This window comes from Myxocyprinus asiaticus, chromosome 29, assembly GCF_019703515.2.
Source record: "Myxocyprinus asiaticus isolate MX2 ecotype Aquarium Trade chromosome 29, UBuf_Myxa_2, whole genome shotgun sequence".
NCBI lineage: Eukaryota > Metazoa > Chordata > Actinopteri > Cypriniformes > Catostomidae > Myxocyprinus > Myxocyprinus asiaticus.
In genome coordinates, this window is record NC_059372.1 from 8,997,884 (window position 1) to 9,016,675 (window position 18,792).

Genomic DNA, 18,792 nt, shown 5'->3' on the forward strand with positions numbered 1-18,792 from the left:
CGGGCTGTGATGTGCCTTTTACTGAGCAGTGGCTTCCGTCTGGCCACTCTACCATACAGGCCTGATTGGTGGAGTGCTGCAGAGATGGTTGTTCTTCTGAAAGGTTCTCCTCTCTCCACAGAGAAACTCTGGAGCTCTGTCAGAGTGACCAACGGGTTCTTGGTCACTTCCCTGACTAAGGCCCTTCTCCCCCGATCAATCAGTTTGGCCAGGCGGCCAGCTCTACGAAGAGTCCTTGTGGTTCCAAACTTCTTCCATTTACGGATGATGGAGGCCACTGTGCTCACTGGGACCTTCAATGCTGCAGAAATTTTTCGGTACCCTTCCCCAGATCTGTGCCTCGATACAAGCCTGTCTCAGAGGACTACAGACAATTCCTTGGACTTCATGGCTTGGTTTGTGCTCTGACATGCACTGTTAACTGTGGGACCTTATATAGACAGATGTGTGCCTTCCAAATCATGTCCAATCAACTGAATTTACCACAGGTGGACTCCAGTCAAGTTGTAGAAACATCTCAAGGATGATCAGTGGAAACAGGATGCACCTGAGCTCAATTTTGAGTGTCATGGCAAAGGCTGTGAATACTTATGTACATGTGATTTTTTTTTCCGTTTTTTATTTTTAATAAATTTGCAAAGATTTCAAACAAACTTCTTTCACGTTGTCATTATGGGGTATTGTTTGTAGAATTTTGAGAAAAATAATGAATTTTAAATTTCTAGATTAAATTTTGTAATAAGGCCCTTTCTCACACATAACAAAATGTGGAAAAAGTGAAGCGCTGTAAATACTTTCCGGATGCACTGTAGATGCATTTCAATGTCCAGCCCTCAATCAAAAAGTGTGATGGAGGAGGCTGAAGGTAGCTACCAGTACCTCCGCTCCCTATACGCATATTAAACAGTCTAAGTAGGGCACCAACTCCAGAAACTCCACCGGATGCCCTTTCTCACATGTTATACCTTATTCAAGGACATGAAAGCAGTCGTGGAACACAAGTAATCGCCTCGTGCTCGCACCAGGCATCGCATTTTGGACTGGTGCCAGTTCATAGCCGACGTGGTTACCATGTGTGACGCTAAATATAGAAACCAACCAATTGACAGAATGTTCCGTTGCTCATCGCAGCAGCTTAGGACAACAAACTCTGATTAACATAGAAAAGATTACTTTTATTGTGTGTTGTTTGGCATCTGAGTAGGACATGATGTGACTGTACCTTCAACCCCATCTCTCTGTTTGGAGGAGGACTCATTTTCTAACAAATAAGTCTGGACACTGCATCTATTCTTCCACTACAAACTCTCCAGACATGTTTGTAAGTTCTGTTCTCTGGTTTGTGTGCAGCTATGTTGTGTTTTCTGTTGTCAATAATCGCTGGTGGTCCTTTTTAAGCTAAACAAAATGAGTTTTCGTTTGAATGCCCCATCTCGCGCATGCTGCGTAACTACTGTTGCGCTCGTGCAAATAGGTGCAGACTCATGAACGCGCACAAGAGAATAACGGTCAGTAAACATTTTTACTAAATAAAACATTAGAATTTGGTTTGTTTCAAACCAAACCTTATTGTACGCTTTCATAACAATCATGAGTCTCATGGAATAATTTATTAGACTTCTACATTTGTGTCCTTTTGAAGCTTGAAGAGGTGGCTACCATAAACTGTCATTGTATGACATCACTGAGAACAACAATTTTTTCACAATTTCTCCCTTTGTGTTAAGAAAAAAAAAAAAGAAAGAAAGTCATATAGGGTTATAACAACACAGGCGATTAACCAATGACTAAATTTTAATTTTTGGGTGAACGATAGTTAATTACAATACAAAGTCTATCCAATCTATCTATCTTTCTGAAAGTCCACTTGACTATCTAGCTACAGATATTATTTAGCAGAGATGGGCCATGTCTATTAAAATTAAAGGAAGAAATTGGAATGCCCAACGGCAGCCAACGGTCAACGTATGTAGAAAGTCCTGGCTTACAGGTAAAGAGCCAATCACCTTTTAGATACAGACATCACCTGTCAATCAACAGGAAAATTTTGTTTTTTAGTGTAATCTGGTTTGTCAAGCCAACATCAAAGTTTTACTTGACAAACTTTACCTATCTAGTTCATATTTAAGAGTCCAATGTACTGCATACTTGAATGTTTACAACATAAAAAACCTCTCCCAAATCAATTTTCAAAAATTAAGCTCCCTAAATGGCTTGTTCAAAAAACTTCCATAAAAACAATGAGAACATAACATTTGACGACTCACATTACGTCAAAGAAAAAAGTAGCAATGAAAAACAAGTTTCATTTCATGTGACCCACATTTGGTTTTCGACCATTGAAAATGGGTAAAATTGAACAATTAAATTAAGATAGAAAAATGAAATCTTGTTCTGAACCAGAATCTGGAAGGATATTAAGATATATCTTTCATATTTCTGGAGTTACAGGCTCAGCAACTTTAGAAAAACAAAACACACACATACATACACACACAAAAAAAAGCATATTTTCATTTTATTTTTTTCTTTCAGTTTTCAGACTCACCCCATTGGCATATAATGCAACAAGGGGTGCTGAAGTAAACTTATTTTAGTATTACACCAACCTATCTCTGTGTGAAAATAAAATACTTATGTTATTTTGTTTACCTTTAGTTTTGCTCCAAAATCATCGGCAAAAATTTTAATTTTGACCCTCTAGAAAATAATGGATTACTCTGCAAATACTGATGCATGGCATTTAATATTTTGGCTTTCGTCATTATTTATGTTCATCTTTCACCAGTAAAAAAATAAATAAAATATCAAAAACTAAATTGAGATGGGGACTTTTGGTTGATTTGACATAGAACGACCTTTTACATTTTTGACCCTTTTAGACCAATTTTGCAACAAGTTTTAAACGGGGAACAGATTTAAACACTATATGAAATGGCTGGGCAATAAAACATTTTTTTTACCAAATGCCACTTGTTGTAAAAGTAGGGGTGTAATGGTTCACTCATTTCACGATTCGGTTCACGATACTGAACTCATGGTTCGGTTAGGTTCACTATTCTTTAAACTTAGCCTGTATCAAGAAAAGTTAAGATTGAACTTTTTTTATTTTTTAAAATTATTATTACTACTTTAACGACATGTGCAAAACAGTTCCTTTCCTTTAACAGGGTTGCTGCAGAGTTTTTAAAAATCAAATGTAAGACTTTTTAAGACCTTTTTCAAGACCTGAACAAATAAAATTAATACCGTATCCCCATACCAAAACAAACCAACACAATCTCAAAATAAATCAATTATCACAGATTCTTACTTAAACAGGCAGGGGGGCACACATTCAACATGGCCTTAACATTGCTTATCAGTAAAACAGGGTAGGATATATGTAAGTTTAAAACACTCAAGACGTGTTTTCCACATATATATCACATTAAAATTGGTTTACGTGACATTACATAAATAGATACAAATTGGAGGTCAACCGATACTGGATTGTGCTGATTCAATGATGTGTTGAAAGAAAGCCAGTTAATCTGACAATAGTTGTTTTGTTTTTTAAAATTGGTAGCCTATATAAACTTTTACATTTAAAGGCACTTTAACTTTGAAATACACCGGGGACTCCTGTTTTGAAATGTTTGCGCTTCACTGCTTCCAGCTGCTCATTCAAACAAATAAGGGATATAAAATGTGCACTCCTACAACCTATTACAATATAAACAATTAAAAGTAAACATTTTCAACACCAAGAGTTGATCATTAGTAATCGCTTGTCATACATTCTTTACTCCAAAAGACGCAGTGCATGCATTTATTTAATTAAATCATATTCTTTTGAAGTTTGATAATCACATTAGGTCATATCTTTCAACCTCTAAATTCAAGACCTCTTGAAATAAAAATTAAGACTTTTGTTGTATCATTTAAGACTTTTTATGACCTTAAATTTGGGAAAACTGAATTTAAGACATTAAGACTTTTTAAGGATCCATGGGAACCCTGTTTAAAATGGAGCTAAAAGTACTGTTCTAAAATAATATTGTCTATGATTATATCAAAATATTCCTTTCAAAAATACATATTTAATGGAAGTGCATGCTCGTCCAGTTAAATAATAATAATATGCTGATGAAATCAAATCAGACATGACATTTGACATTAGGATTATATTTCCCCATAGCATTATAATACATAATATTCAGCATTATACTGTATATAGTAGATTTATTATTATGGCACTATCATTAAACCTCTGTAAACTTTAATTTTCTCTCACACAGTCAGAGCAGATCACTTACGCTTCAAACGGACATTTGATCATTTGCACTGAAAAGGTGCGTCTCTCTCCCGCTGCTGTACTGGTTTAACTTTCAATTTCCGCAGTTTCAGCCGAACTCATCGTACAACACCTGTGGCTACTAGTTTGCAATCATATATTAGAGGTCCTTGTGTGCAATGAAGCGATTTCCATTTGTATGCTCTCATTATGTAGATGTAGGGCGTTGCATGTATTGGATCGAATAGACTCTAAAATAATAATAATAATAATAATAATAATAATAAAAAAGTCCAATCTCCATGCGCATCGTCACATTGTTGAACCGCGATGTATCGTCCAACAATAAACCGTTACACACCTATGTAAAAGTAGTTTAAAAATGTTAATGCAAGAACTAAAAGACAGTAAAAATCTATTTAATAATCACATCATGTTTTCTCCCATTTAAAGTTTCTCCAATGAGTTTATGGAAGAATACAATTTGATAATATTTATTTATTTAGCCTCATAAGGTAAAAATCACATGCACCCCAGAGGACTGTTTCCACTGATCAATGTGAGTTGAGATGTTTCAGGGAACACTCATGTGTGGTAGAAGATGCTAAGGCCTGACAGACTCACCTGCATTCAACAGTGCTGGATTCTCCTTCAGTTCACTCACATTGTGAGCGCTACCATTCTCTCTGAAGGCCAAGAAGGGAACCTTACTCTTCTCCTGCTCCTCGTTTTCCACCTCCTCTCCGTCTCCATCCTGACGGGACAGTTTGGCTGCCATGGGAACCTCTATGACCTCCTCAAAGGCCTCTCTCTCTGCAATAATGCCATTTTCTCTGAGCTGGACAGCAACATTTGTACTGAAGACAGAAGAAACAGAACCTTTAATACAAACATATAATACTTCACATCAATTTGACATTTCTTCTTAATTAAACATGGCTTAAATTATGCTATTGTCTTAAGGAAATGTTGCGAATAACAAACATAAACCTATCACTGAGTATAACCAGCAGCTCACACTTTTAGTAAACTGATTTATAAAGCTTGGAAAGGAGGATATGAGTTGTAGTTCCCCCTTTCACCAGCAGAAGGCAGAAGAGCGACAGATTCTCAACATATTAGTGGCAGATCTTTTCCTTCATTAATGTTTAATTCATCAGTAGACAGTTTTATTTAAAGTGAATTACACATGAGGAAAAATAAAAGCTGTGCCATAATACTGAATTTAATAGTAAAATAAAATAGTTCAGCTAGAGGAGAACAACAAAAGGCATCCCAATAGCAAACCTTGCTGAGTAAAACTGAATTACTAAACCCAGAAATGATAAAAGCACAAAAAAGGCCTCTAACAAAAAAATCTCAGTATCATTATTGCCTTTTTCTACTGCTCATAGTACTTAAAAATCTCCATTATTACATGAAACAGAATAGATAACTACAAGTCATCATTTTTATTTGAATAGCAATTTTCACAACAAACATAGTTTCAAAGCAACTTCACACTCAGCGGTTTAAATCCAGAAAATTCTATGATTTTTTTCCTTTTTTTTTTTAACTGCACTTTTATTCATATACTGGAGAGTGGATCGAAAATGGAGAAGAGGGGCGAATTAGATTGGAAGCGTGTGTACTAAACACCAAGCAATCGCTCTGATCCCAATTATTATAATTTATAAAAAAAGTTCACAGTGCGCTGGACTCACCTGTGACCTGCAGGGGGCATGATGGGTGTAATGAAGCTTGGGCCCGTATGTCCATTTCTGTCACTGCATTCTGTCACAGAGGTTTCAGGAGCCTGAGGGGCCAACACATTCACTGACAGACTGCTGGATACTGAACTCGCTAAGAAAGAGAAAGGAGATGTCCAAGTCACAAATGAATCATTCGTTTTATTCTTTTTTTCTTTTTTTAATAAGAGTCACTTACCTGCATCTTGTCCACTCTGTTGGCTGCCATCACCATTTCTATGAGGAGCTGTTTTCTTCAAGTGAAACACATAGTGCATGTTAGAGAGAGAAATTATTGGCAACTATGCCAAAAAAGGAGGCGACAATTCCATGCAGTTATCAAATCTTACCTGATCAGATCGGCGTGTGCGTTTCATAATTTCCTCAAGGCGCTGTGACGCACAAGAACATACTCTTACATTTTCAAAAACTGTCAAATAACATGCCAGCTTTCTCAAATAAAAATAATCTTTAATTATATTAATTGCTTAATAAACTGAACTCAAAAACACAACTAGCACATTTTGTGTTCAGTGTTTTGTTGATGTTACCTTCTTCCTTTCCAGTCTCTCGGCCTCCTCTTTCTGGAAGTGTTTCTCTCTTTCCTGGCGCAAACGCTCTACCTCTTCTCTCTGTCGAGCCTCCTCTTCCTCTTTCTGAACAAACAAAGGTGCACAAAACACACATTTGGATAGACCTCTTGCATATCTTCAACAATATTTCTTTACATACATAAGATAAATGGACTTATTTTTTCAGGGCTGCCCGAGATACCATGTTCTAAATGTAAATCATTTTTTAAAAGGGTGATGACATGAGGAATAAAATTTTCCTTGATCTTTTGACATAAGAGAACTAGAACTTAAACGTCCTCCTTAATAGAAAAAGAGCATTTATTTAAACCAAGCTACAAAAACAACTAATTCGGAATTTGTGGAACTTGTGACGTCACAAGGACCAAATACATCTGCATATGACTGCAACTTCAGCAAGAAATCAATGCCTATTTTTTGTCAGTGCACCCTTGGCCCCGCCCACTGGTGCTCAGTCAGTCACACAGGTGAAGAGGAGAGAGATGGGCCTGTTGTGGGAAATTCATCTAAAGTGGACTTATACAGGACAGCTTCATGTGCCTGTCTGGATTTAAATGTTTTTCTAAATAAATGTTATTGTGCATTTCACGGCACTTTTAAAAGACACAATGTCACTAAAAAGGAGATCCCCCATTCTTTTTCATCTTGCTGTTTGCTATTGTGCTGTTTTGAAGGCATCCTGGACCATTTTTGCATCCATCTGTGCTATTTTTAATTGTTGGTCTTTTGTAAACATGCGCTACATGGACGTCTTCAATCATTTTGATGCATTTCCAGCAATGTGCGCTGCATTTTAAGAGCAGTACAAGTGCAACTTTTAAAAACACGTCTCATTCTACTGCTGCCACTGACTGGGAGAAACACATGGCCTGTTGAAGCACCCAATATCACCGGGGGTTGTATTACATTTCCATATTCAGAAGATTTGGACGTGGATTGCTTGCGCACCAGTCGCAATATGATTCAAGCTTTACAAAGGAACAGTTATTGAAAGATGGGACAGTTAAAGCTGGACTACTGGATGAAAAACCATAAGTAATCAGTTCCATTCACAAATGATTTTTAAATGTTATGACTGTTAAGATTTTGCTGTGCTTGAGTAAACAGTTTGAAACATTCAGATGAAATGTGTTGGGTGTACATTGTGCTAACACTGAAATGTAGTTTTATAATGTTGTGTAGAGTTTGTTCATATTCTTCAGATTGAGTTTCAAATATGGCTGTATTGGAAGGGCTGCATGATTTTAGCCAATCAAAAAAGTGGGCGTTTACACTGAAGTGTTAAAGGGCCAGACAGCTTAAAACCGAGCGTTTCGGACAGAGGGCCAGAGACATTTTAGAAAATTATTATATATGACTAAATTATGCACACACACACACACACAAAAAAAAAAACTTTACTAACATTATAAGTGGACCTCAGGGAAGCTAATAATATTAAATTATTAATAAATGAATTAAATAATTTTAATAATAATAAAAAGAGTATGTCATAACCCCTTTAATGTTTTTAACTCTGATAAATAAATCTATTGAACACACTTACTTTAAGGCATATTTTGTGTTCACATACCTTGAGCGAGTCTGGTATATGTTTACTTATCTGTCTGGTGTGATTAATGAGTGTGATTGTGTTGTGTGTGTGTACCTGTCTCTGCAGACGTTCAACCTCTTCTTTCTCTTTCTGTGCTCTCTCCTCCTCTAAACGCCTCTCCTCCTCCTCCTCTTGTCTCCTCCTTTCTTCTGCCTGCCGCTGGGCCTCCTCCTCTCTCTTCACTCGCTCCTCTGCCTTTCTGCGGGCCATTTCCTCCCTACTGCGTCTGCACACATAAAAACAATGATTTGAATAACTCTTTCAGCAAATAATTCTGTCCTGAAATTCAATTAGTCCCAGCTCTAAAAACTGATTAAATTGTGTTGTAAAACAGTCAACATGCTGTGACCGTACACCTTTCTGCCTCTTCCTGTTGTCTCCTCTTCTCTTCTTCTCGCTCTCTTTGTTCTCTGGCTTGCCGTCGTTTCTCAGCCAGCAGACGAGATGCTTCTTCAGGATCTGTTGTGCCTGCAGAAGGCCGTGCTGATGGAGGACTTCCAGTACCTTCCATAGAGAGAAAGAAAGACAGGAACAGAATAAATGATGTTTGTTAAATTCAAGCTAAAGTAATGGTGGAATGTGATGTTTAACAAGTGGTTGAGTATAAATAATGACCTGCAGCGGGTTTAGGTTTAGTTGCAGGGGCCTCTGGTTCAGTTTTAGGAGGATCGGCAATTGGCCCCTGCTCCTCTTTTTTGCCCCCCTCCCCCTCTGGTGTAACTCTCGGACTCTCTGGTGCAACTTTGTTGGGCCTAAGGTTGCCTGGCGATAAGGATGGGTTACTAGGAGACAGAGGCATTGATGCGGGAGGAGGTGGAGACCTGGACTTTTTGGGGATTTTTTGGGGTATCTTCTGAGGGGGTTTAGCATTGGAGCTCCTGAAACGTGGACAAAATCAAAATAGGTGAGTGTAAAGTAGTTTAACCATTCTCTTATTCTGTTGAATAAAACCTACAGCACCATACTACTTGTGCTATTTGTAGTATGTAACTTCCATTTCCAGTGTTACAAATTAAATGGAAACCACAGCAAAGTTTTGAAGTCACAGGTTTCCCCTAGACATTGCACTGTAAACCCTAATGTTGTCATTACTGAAACAATTAAGTTGTGCAAATCAAACTTTACTTGAAATGTTAACTCAATCTGTTTCTTGAACTTCTTTGCTTAAAAATACATAAAATTTTAAGTGCTTGTAACTCAAAAGATCAAGCACAAAATTGAAGTTGTGGGGAATATCCATAAGCCCTTGCGATTTAATTATTTAATCATGTTTGCTTTGTCAAAAGGAGCTTATGGGGCATTTTAAATGGTTGTTATTGAGAATTCATGGAGATTTTAGCTATTTTTGTATTATTGATGTTGTTCTATTGCAAATAGTTTAGTGTGAAGTCACTTTAAGGGTGATTAGTGTTCCCTTTGGTGAAGTTGGACCTCATTCAATTCATGTAATTTCTACTTGTGCATGTGAATGTACAGTTGAAGTCTTTAGTTTACATACACCTTAGCCAAATACATTTAAACTCAGCTTTTCACAATTCCTGACATTTAATCGTAGAAAACATTCCCTGTCTTAGGTCAGTTAGGATCACTACTTTATTTTAAGAATGTGAAATGTCAGAATAATAATAGAGAAAATTATTTATTTCAGCTTTTATTTCTTTCATCACATTCCCAGTGGGTCAGAAGTTTACTTACACTTTGTTAGTATTTGGTAGCATTGCCTTTAAATTGTTTAACTTGGGTCAGACATTTTGGGTATCCTTCCACAAGCTTCTCACAATAAGTTGCTGGAATTTTGGCCCATTCCTCCAGACAGAACTGGTGTAACGGAGTCAGGTTTGTAGGCCTCCTTGCTCGCACACGCCTTTTCAGTTCTGCCCACAAATTTTTTATCAGATTGAGTTCAGGGGTTTGTGATGGCCACTCCAATACCTTGACTTTGTTGTCCTTAAGCCATTTTGCCACAACTTTGGTGGTATGCTTGGGGTCATTGTCCATTTTGAAGACCCATTTGCGACCGAGCTTTAACTTCCTGGCTGATATCTTGAGATGTTGCTTCAATATATCCACATAATTTTTCTTCCTCATGATGCCAAACATAACGTTGGTCATTATGGCCAAACAGTTAAATTTTTGTTTCATCAGACTAGAGGACATTTCTTCAAAAAGTAAGATCTTTGTCCCCATGTGCACTTGCAAACTGTAGTCTGGCTTTTTATGGCGGTTTTGGAGAAGTGTCTTCTTCCTAGCTGAGCAGCCTTTCAGGTTATGTCAATATAGGACTTGTTTTACTGTTGATATAGATACTTGTCTACCTGTTTCCTCCAGCATCTTCACAAGGTCCTTTGCTGTTGTTCTGAGATTGATTTGCACTTTTCACACCAAACTACATTCATCTCTAGGAGACAATGTGTCTCCTTCCTAAGCAGTATGATGGCTGCGTGGTCCCATGGTCTTTATACTTGCATACTATTGTTTGTACAGATGAATGTGGTACGTTTAGGTGTTTCGAAATTGCTCCCAAGGATGAACCAGATTTGTGGGGGTCCACAATTTTTTTTTTCCTGAGGTCTTGGCTGATTTCTTTTGATTTTCCCATGATGCCAAGCAAAGAGGCATTAAGTTTGAAGGTAGGCCTTAAAATACATCTACAGGTACAATCCAATTGACTCCAATTGGCCTATCAGAAGCTATTTGGCTAACTGGCTAAAGGCTTGACATCATTTTCTGGAATTTTCCAAGATGTTTAAAAGGCACAGTTAACTTAGTGTATGTAAACTTCTGACCCACTGGAATTGTGATTCAATTAAAAGTAGTGCCCGACCGATATTAGCCTTTCACCGATATATTGGTATCGGCGTATATTTTACCGATATGCTGGAAAGTAAAATAAACAACGTCCGTCTTTTACTCTCCGTGGCAACGAGCTTATAGCTAACTAGCTAATCACGTAGCTACTTTCATTGTTGTCAGCTGAGTGGAAGCTAATGTGTAAACATGTATTCACCAAACTGTTTTGTTCAGGATTCACAGTTTGGTACCCCCTTCAACCAAACAATTCCAATCATTGCATTTATAAAATGTAATATTTAGAAGTCTGGTTTTCCACCGTTGAAAGTTTCCCCTGAACTTGTATAGCAGAAAATGGTGTAACACTGCTGCTTATCTGTTTATCTTGACTCGGCAGTATTAATATTAGTCAGCATTTGACTGATACTAAACAGTACTGATGTTTATTTAGCTATTTATTTTATTTATTCTTTATTTTAATGGTCAGCATTTGACTGATACTAAACAGTACTGATGTTTATTTAGCTATTTATTTTATTTTTATTTATTCTTTATTTAAACGGTCAGCATTTGACTTATAATTAACAGTACTGATGTTTATTTAGCTATTTGTTGTATTTTTATTTATTCTTTATTTTCTCAGAGTTCATTTCTAGAATTTGTTGACAATGTATAATAATAATGTAAAATATTCTTTGATAAAAATATTTATGAAAGCAGCCTTCTGAGTACCTTTGCATAGTCATATTGGTGCAAAATCGGTGAAAAATCCACATGGAAAAGGTCTGTTTTCATTCCAGCTCAAAAATTTTATATATCGGCCACCATATTGGTAATCGGTGAATTTTCCCTCTCTAAAATCGGTATCGGTCGGACTCTAATTAAAAGTGAAACAATCTGTCCGTAAACAATTGTTGGAAAAATTACTCATGTCATGCACAACGTAGATGTCCTAAATGACTTGCCAAAACTATAGTTTGCTAATATGATATCTGTGGAGTGGTTAAAAAATTAGTTTTAATGACTTCAACCTAAGTGTATGTAAACTTCTGACTTCAACTGTACACAGCTGAAGTGCAGTTTAATGTGTGCTTCTATGTGGAATCAAGTTTATATAATGACTGACCTACAGTGGCAAGAAAAAGTATGTGAACTCTTTGGAATTACCTGCATTTATGTATAAGGTTGTCTTAAAATTGGATTTTGATCTTCATCTAAATTAGAATAATGAACAAACACAATCTGTTTTAACTAATAACACACAAATTATTGTATTGTTCTTGTACATACTGAATACATCATTCAAACATTCACAATGTAGATTGGAAAAAGAATGTGAACCCCTAGGCTAATGACATCAACAAAAGCTAATTAGTGAGAAGTTGGCATCCAATTAATGAAATGAGATTGGAGGTGTAGGTTAGAGCTACTTTGACTTTGCACTCAAACATTTTGAGTTTGCTATTCACAAGAAGCATCTGCTGACGTGGACCATGCCTCACAAAAGAGAGATTTCAGAAGATCTACGATCAATTGTTTCTTTGCATAAAGCTGGAAAGGGTTACAAAGTTATCTCGAAGAGCTTAGATCCTCATCTGTCGACAGTTAGACAAATTGTCTATACATGGAGACGACTCAGTACTGTGGCTACTCTCCTTAGAAGTGGCTGTCCAGCCAAGATGACTTAAAGGGCACACTGCAGAATGCTCAATGAAGAACTCTAGAGTGACAGCTAAAGACTTGAGGGAATCATTGGAACTGGTTAACATCTCTGTTCATGAGTCTACTATACAGACAACATTAAACAGGCATGGTGTCCACTGCTTTCCAACAAAAACATTGCCGTGTGCCTGAAGCTTGCCAAAGACCACCTTGACACTCCACAACGCTACTGGGAAAATGTTTTGTGGACTGATGAATCTAAGGTTGAATTGTAAGAACACGCAGAACTACATATGGTGTAAAAAGGGCACCGCATACCAACATGAAAACATCATCCCAACAGTGAAATACAGTGGAGGGAGCATCATCATTTGGGGTTGCTTTGCTGCTTCGGGGCCTGGACCACTTGCCATCATCAAGGGAAAAATGACTTCCCAAGTTTATCAAGATATCCTACAGGATAATGTCAGGGTGGTTGTGCGCCAGCTGAAGCTCAGTAGAAGTTGAATGATACAGCAGGATAATGACCCTAAACATCGAAGTAAATCCACTACAGAATGGCTTCAAAAAAATTAAATCCACCCTATGGTCTTTCTGTGAGTGCTGGCCCAGTCAGAGCCCAGACCTTAACCCAATAGAGATGCTGTGGAATGACCTCAAGAGAGCCGTTCACACCAGACATCCTAAGAATATGGCTGAGCTGAAGCAGTTCTGTAAGGAAGAATGGTCCAAAATTGAATGTTGTGCAGGTCTAATCCGCAGCTACCGAGAATGCCTGGTTGAGGATATTGCTGCCAAAGGAGAATCAACCAGTTACTGAATCCAAGGGTTACATTCTTTTTCCACAGCACTGTGAATGTGTAATGGGATGTGTTCAAAAAAAAATATGAAAGATTATAATTGTTTGCGTTGTTAGCTTAAGCACATTTTGTTTGACTATACTTTTAACTTTGATGAAAATGAGATCACATTTTATGACCAATTAATAAAAATTTTTTATTAAAACAAACAAAAAAGTTAATTCCAAAGGGTTCACATCTTTCTTGTCACTGTAGAATCATTAATTTTATTAATTGAGCAAATTCAATTGAAATTATTAAGTAGAAACAGTGATCTTTTAATAGCAAATCTGAGTTAAGTCTACTTGCATCTAGTATACATAAATGTATAAGTTCACACTATGTGAATACCAAATTAGGTAATCTTGAAAACCTGAAGTTCTGAGAGACACTTTTAGTCAGTTAAATCAAATCAAATCACTTGTTTGAGGGAACTACTCAATTGTTTTGAGTAAACTCAACTTATTAGAGTTCATGATGTACCAATATAAACAATTACAATTATTTTGTACAATTACTACAAGTACATTATTTTTGCTGTTTTTAGCCTATACATTTTCTCACATAAATAAGCACACTTATCCACATGGATTCTTCTGTTAAAAGACAATGTGAAATAAATGTATCTGGTCTTATTGGGCACAATTTATCAGTGCACAATATTTTGAAATTATCTTTTTATTTTTCACAATATTTTTTTCATCAAAATATGACAAATGTTTCTGCGCTCTGAAATGACAGTTCTAATCTGAAGGCTGTGTGGGTAGGGAAATCAATATTGAGCAGATATCATTGCCTAACTTTTCACGATCCAGTTACGGATTAAATCAAATGCCATCCAAAATTATTTGCTGAATATTCTGTTTAAATTTTAAATGTCATGTTATGAGATTTAATATCATATTTTGAATCAACTGCAGATCACAAACAATACAGCATGTGCATCTGAGTGCAAACCTGTTGGGGGACGGATTTGTGACCCTGCTGCGATGACTGACAGGTGAAGGAGCTCTCTTGGGTGTGAACAGGGTCAGACTGGGAGTGGGATATGAGAGATTGCTCCATGACTTCCTCACATAGTCCTTATCCTTTCTGTCAACCTGCAGAAAGAGGCACAAAATACATCTTTATATCAGTAAAAGTTGTAAAAGTTAAAGTATGTCTATGTAGCGCATTAAACTCTGAATCTGAATAAACTGAATTTGTGTTATGTAAAGAGGTAATTTTAGTGTTAGCTCTTAATTGAAGTAAAGCACCCAGGGTCTGTTGAGGTTCTAGCAGGATAAAAGCAGTGGGCTGGGTACAGCTGGCAGGTGTTGAGCCGGCACCAGCCCCTGAGAGGCAGATTAATGGAATCTAATACAGGTCAGTGGCTCCAGGGCTATAAACACAAGTCTCTAATGACATAAGCACCTAACACAATCACACATAAACAGAGACTGAAGAACGTGAACTAAACATGGTAACCGAAAATCATTTGTTTTTATAAAAACAAGTGTCAGTATAAAAGTCCAGCATGACTGCTGTAGCAGCTATCAAATAAATTTCAGACCTGAAATGATTGGGCACAAACAAAAACTCACGTTTAAAACAATACATATCAAATTAGGCTTACCAGTATGTTCTGGGTGGTCTTTCTGTGAGTGCTGGTGTCTTGAGGAACATGCCCTGTTCTGAAGGGTCTCTCTAGATAAAGGCCCGTTTTGATTGGTCGCTCAGCGTTGCGACACTGGAGGGACTTGAAGGACATCGAGGTCATTGAGTGACAGGAGGCTGAGCGAGGACAAATGGGGGTCACTGTACCATGGTCAAGTTTAACCAACCAACCAGGGAGTATTGACAGATAATTCATGTATTCAATATGGAAATGAGAAGCGACAGGGAGGTGGGAAGAAGAGACGGGGTGGGGAAGGGCCAGTGAGTGAGTGAGTGAGTGAGTGACGGAAACAGTGAAAGAAGAAAAAGAAAGTGTGTATTAGTATCTATAAAGCATTAGAAATAAATCAGGCAACTACTGGATCGTCACTGATCTGATCTGTCATACAAACGGTTAGGCTACGATCGGAATGGTATACTACTAGAACTATTTCTGCAGTATGTAACTTCCATTTCCAATGTCACAAATTAAATGCAATATCAACCAAGATTTTTAAAATACACACATATATATACATATACATATACATATATACAAACACACACATACACAGTTGTGCTCAAAAGTTTGCATACCCTTGGAGAATTGGTAATATATGTACCATTTTTAAAGAAAACACGAGTGAGCAGGCAAAACACATTTCTTTTATTTCTTATGGGATTCATATTCAACTGTAGGTTATAACAGAATGGCACAATCATAAAACAAAACATGGCAACAAAGAAAAAAATGAAATGACCCCTGTTCAAAAGTCTGCATACCCTTAGTTCTTAATACTGTGTATTGCCCCTTTTAGTATCAATGACAGCGTGCAGTCTTTTGTAATAGTTGTCTATGAGGCCCCAAATTCTTGCAGGTGGTATAGCTGCCCATTCGTCTTGGCAAAATGCCTCCAGGTCATGCAAAGTCTTTGGTCGTCTTGCATGAACCGCACATTTGAGATCTCCCCATAGTGGCTCGATGATATTAAGGTCAGGAGAGTGTGATGGCCACTCCAGAACCTTCACCTTTTTCTGCTGTAACCACTGGAGGGTCAACTTAGGGTCATTGTCCTGCTGGAAAGTCCAAGTGCGTCCCATGCACAGCTTTTGTGCAGAAGAATGCAAATTGTCTGCCAGTATTTTCTGATAACATGCTGCATTCATCTTGCCATCAATTTTCACAAGATTCCCCTTGCCTTTAGAGCTCACACACCCCCAAAACATCAGTGAGCCACCACCATGCTTCACAGTGGAGATGGTATTCTTTTCACTATAGGCCTTGTTGACCCCTCTCCAAACATAGCGCTTATGGTTGTGACCATAAAGCTCTATTTTGGTCTCGTCACACCAAATTAGCTGTGAGATGGGTCAAGGTGTTGTCATTTGTGGCATTGGCACAGTAAAGGCTTCTTTCTGGCAACTCGACCACGCAGCTAATTTTTGTTCAAGTATCGTCTTATTGTGCTCCTTGAAACAACCACACCGTCTTTTTTCAGAGCAGCCTGTATTTCTCCTGAGGTTACCTGTGGGTTTTTCTTTGTATCCCGAACAATCTTTCTGGCAGTTGTGGCTGAAATCTTTCTTGGTCTACCTGACCTTGGCTTGGTATCAAGAGATCCCTGAATTTTCCACTTCTTAATAAGTGATTGAACAGTACTGACTGGCATTTTCAAGGCTTTGGATATCTTTTTATATCCTTTTCCATCTTTATAAAGTTCCATTACCTTGTTACACAGGTCTTTTGACAGTTCTTTCTGCTCCCCATGGCTCAGTATCTAGCTTGCTCAGTGCATCCACGTGAGAGCTAACAAACTCATTGACTATTTATACACAGACACTAATTGCAATTTAAAAAGCCACAGGTGTGGGAAATTAACATTTAATTGCCATTTAAACCTGTGTGTGCCACCTTGTGTCTGTAACAAGGCCAAACATTCAAGGGTATGTAAACTTTTGATCAGGGCCATTTGGGTGATTTCTGTTATCATTATGATTTAAAAAGGAACCAAACAACTATGTGATAATAAATGGCTTCATATGATCACTATCCTTAAATAAAAGACAGTTTTGTTTCCATGATCAGACATATTTTCAAAATCAATGCCAAAATGTAACAATTTCTGCCAGGTGCAAACTTTTGAGCACAACTGTACGTTGTATGTGTGTGTGTGTGTGTGTATATATATATATATATATTACGTGTGTAATGGTTCGAATTTCTCACGGTTCTGTTTGTATCACGGTTTTAGGGTCACAGTTTCGGTACGGTTCAATATTTGCTTTAAAAAAATTTATATATATATATATATATATATATATATATATATATATATATATATATATATATATATATATATATATATATAAAACTGGCAAATCCAAAGAATAATCTATTTGGTAAACACTTCAACAGGTTTGCCCTTAAATAACAATCATTGTTTTATAACAGTAACCATAGTTTAACCATGGCATTTGCAGTAAAATCATAGTAACCACATATAAACATTGTTTCTGTCATGGCTACAATATATAGTAAAATCATGGTTACTATATAGAAAATACAGTATTACTGTTATAAAACCACGGTTAAATTGTATCAAAACCATGATTTCTGCTCAGAAAACCATGGTGACAGCAGTCATGGTTACTACAATATTACTATTGTAAAACCATGATTAATTTTCTTCATGGTCCTAAAAAAAATTCTAAACATTACTAAATCAACATTTTAACTTAATACCTGCACTAATATGCTACATGAATCAACATAAAGTGCACTTCAAACTCATCTCAACATATGCAATATTCGGAAGCTGTACATCACTATAGAAGTAATAACCTTGCTATCAGAATGCATACTAGAAGGGATGTTGTGATAATGTTGCTTGAGTATTTTAATCATTCGTGGAAATCACACATGAACATCCCAAATGCTTTAGTTATTGTTTCATGTCTGTCCAAATTAGAGTGCATGCTTTAAAATGGAAGGGAGTATGTGCAGTTTCGGCTCACCTGCGGCTCTTTCCCTGGGTGTTGTCAGCGTAAATGATTAATCATGTATCAATGTATTACTATAACGGCATATTAATGCCATTAATCAAAGCGCATTATTGACGCTCGTGCTCCAGATGCGTCATTAAACGTGAGGTGAACTGACCGCGGTGCCAATGCTTCCTGAACCGTGGGTGGCAAATATATATATATATATATATATATTTAAAACATTTCATGTTTACTTCACTACTGCATAATGTTTCACATACTATTTTTTTTAAATATGCAGTATAAAGTACATGGTGTGAAGTACGCAGCAGTCCATTCTGAACATAGCCTGAGATACATGTGGAACTGAAAAGTTGTGTGCATTCACTTTAATTTAAATCATTTCAGTCAGTGATGATTCTGTTCCCCGTGTTAAAAGCCTTTAATCTAATGAATTAGTTAGAAATAATGACAGCATATCCAACCAGAAAAACCCCACAACACCAATTAGTAAGAAACACACGTGTTATTACATACACACAAGCCATTATCAGAGATTATCCTCAGCTCCATTTGCACACACATTTTTTAAGATTAAGTGGGCAGTGACTGGGCAAAGCTGTAACCCTGGTTGCAGAGATAAGTCTTTCAGAAAGAGGTGTTTTGTTTGTGAGCAGGAGTCTTGCCAAAA

The 18,792-nt window shown here is 37.1% G+C and overlaps 1 protein-coding gene across 2 annotated transcripts in view; it reads right to left on the reverse strand.

Annotated features, from left to right (window-relative positions):
• Positions 1-18,792, reverse strand: part of LOC127419986 (ensconsin-like) — a 67,930-nt gene that overhangs the window by 3,859 nt on the left and 45,279 nt on the right. For both annotated transcript variants that reach the window (XM_051661869.1, XM_051661868.1), the window contains 10 exons: positions 15,097-15,278; positions 14,439-14,581; positions 8,806-9,068; positions 8,547-8,694; positions 8,245-8,416; positions 6,555-6,659; positions 6,354-6,395; positions 6,203-6,257; positions 5,980-6,118; positions 4,901-5,133 (listed from right to left, as the gene is read on the reverse strand). In XM_051661869.1, the coding sequence (XP_051517829.1) occupies positions 4,901-5,133; positions 5,980-6,118; positions 6,203-6,257; positions 6,354-6,395; positions 6,555-6,659; positions 8,245-8,416; positions 8,547-8,694; positions 8,806-9,068; positions 14,439-14,581; positions 15,097-15,278 (1,482 nt within the window). The remainder of the gene's footprint in view (positions 1-4,900; positions 5,134-5,979; positions 6,119-6,202; positions 6,258-6,353; positions 6,396-6,554; positions 6,660-8,244; positions 8,417-8,546; positions 8,695-8,805; positions 9,069-14,438; positions 14,582-15,096; positions 15,279-18,792) is intronic.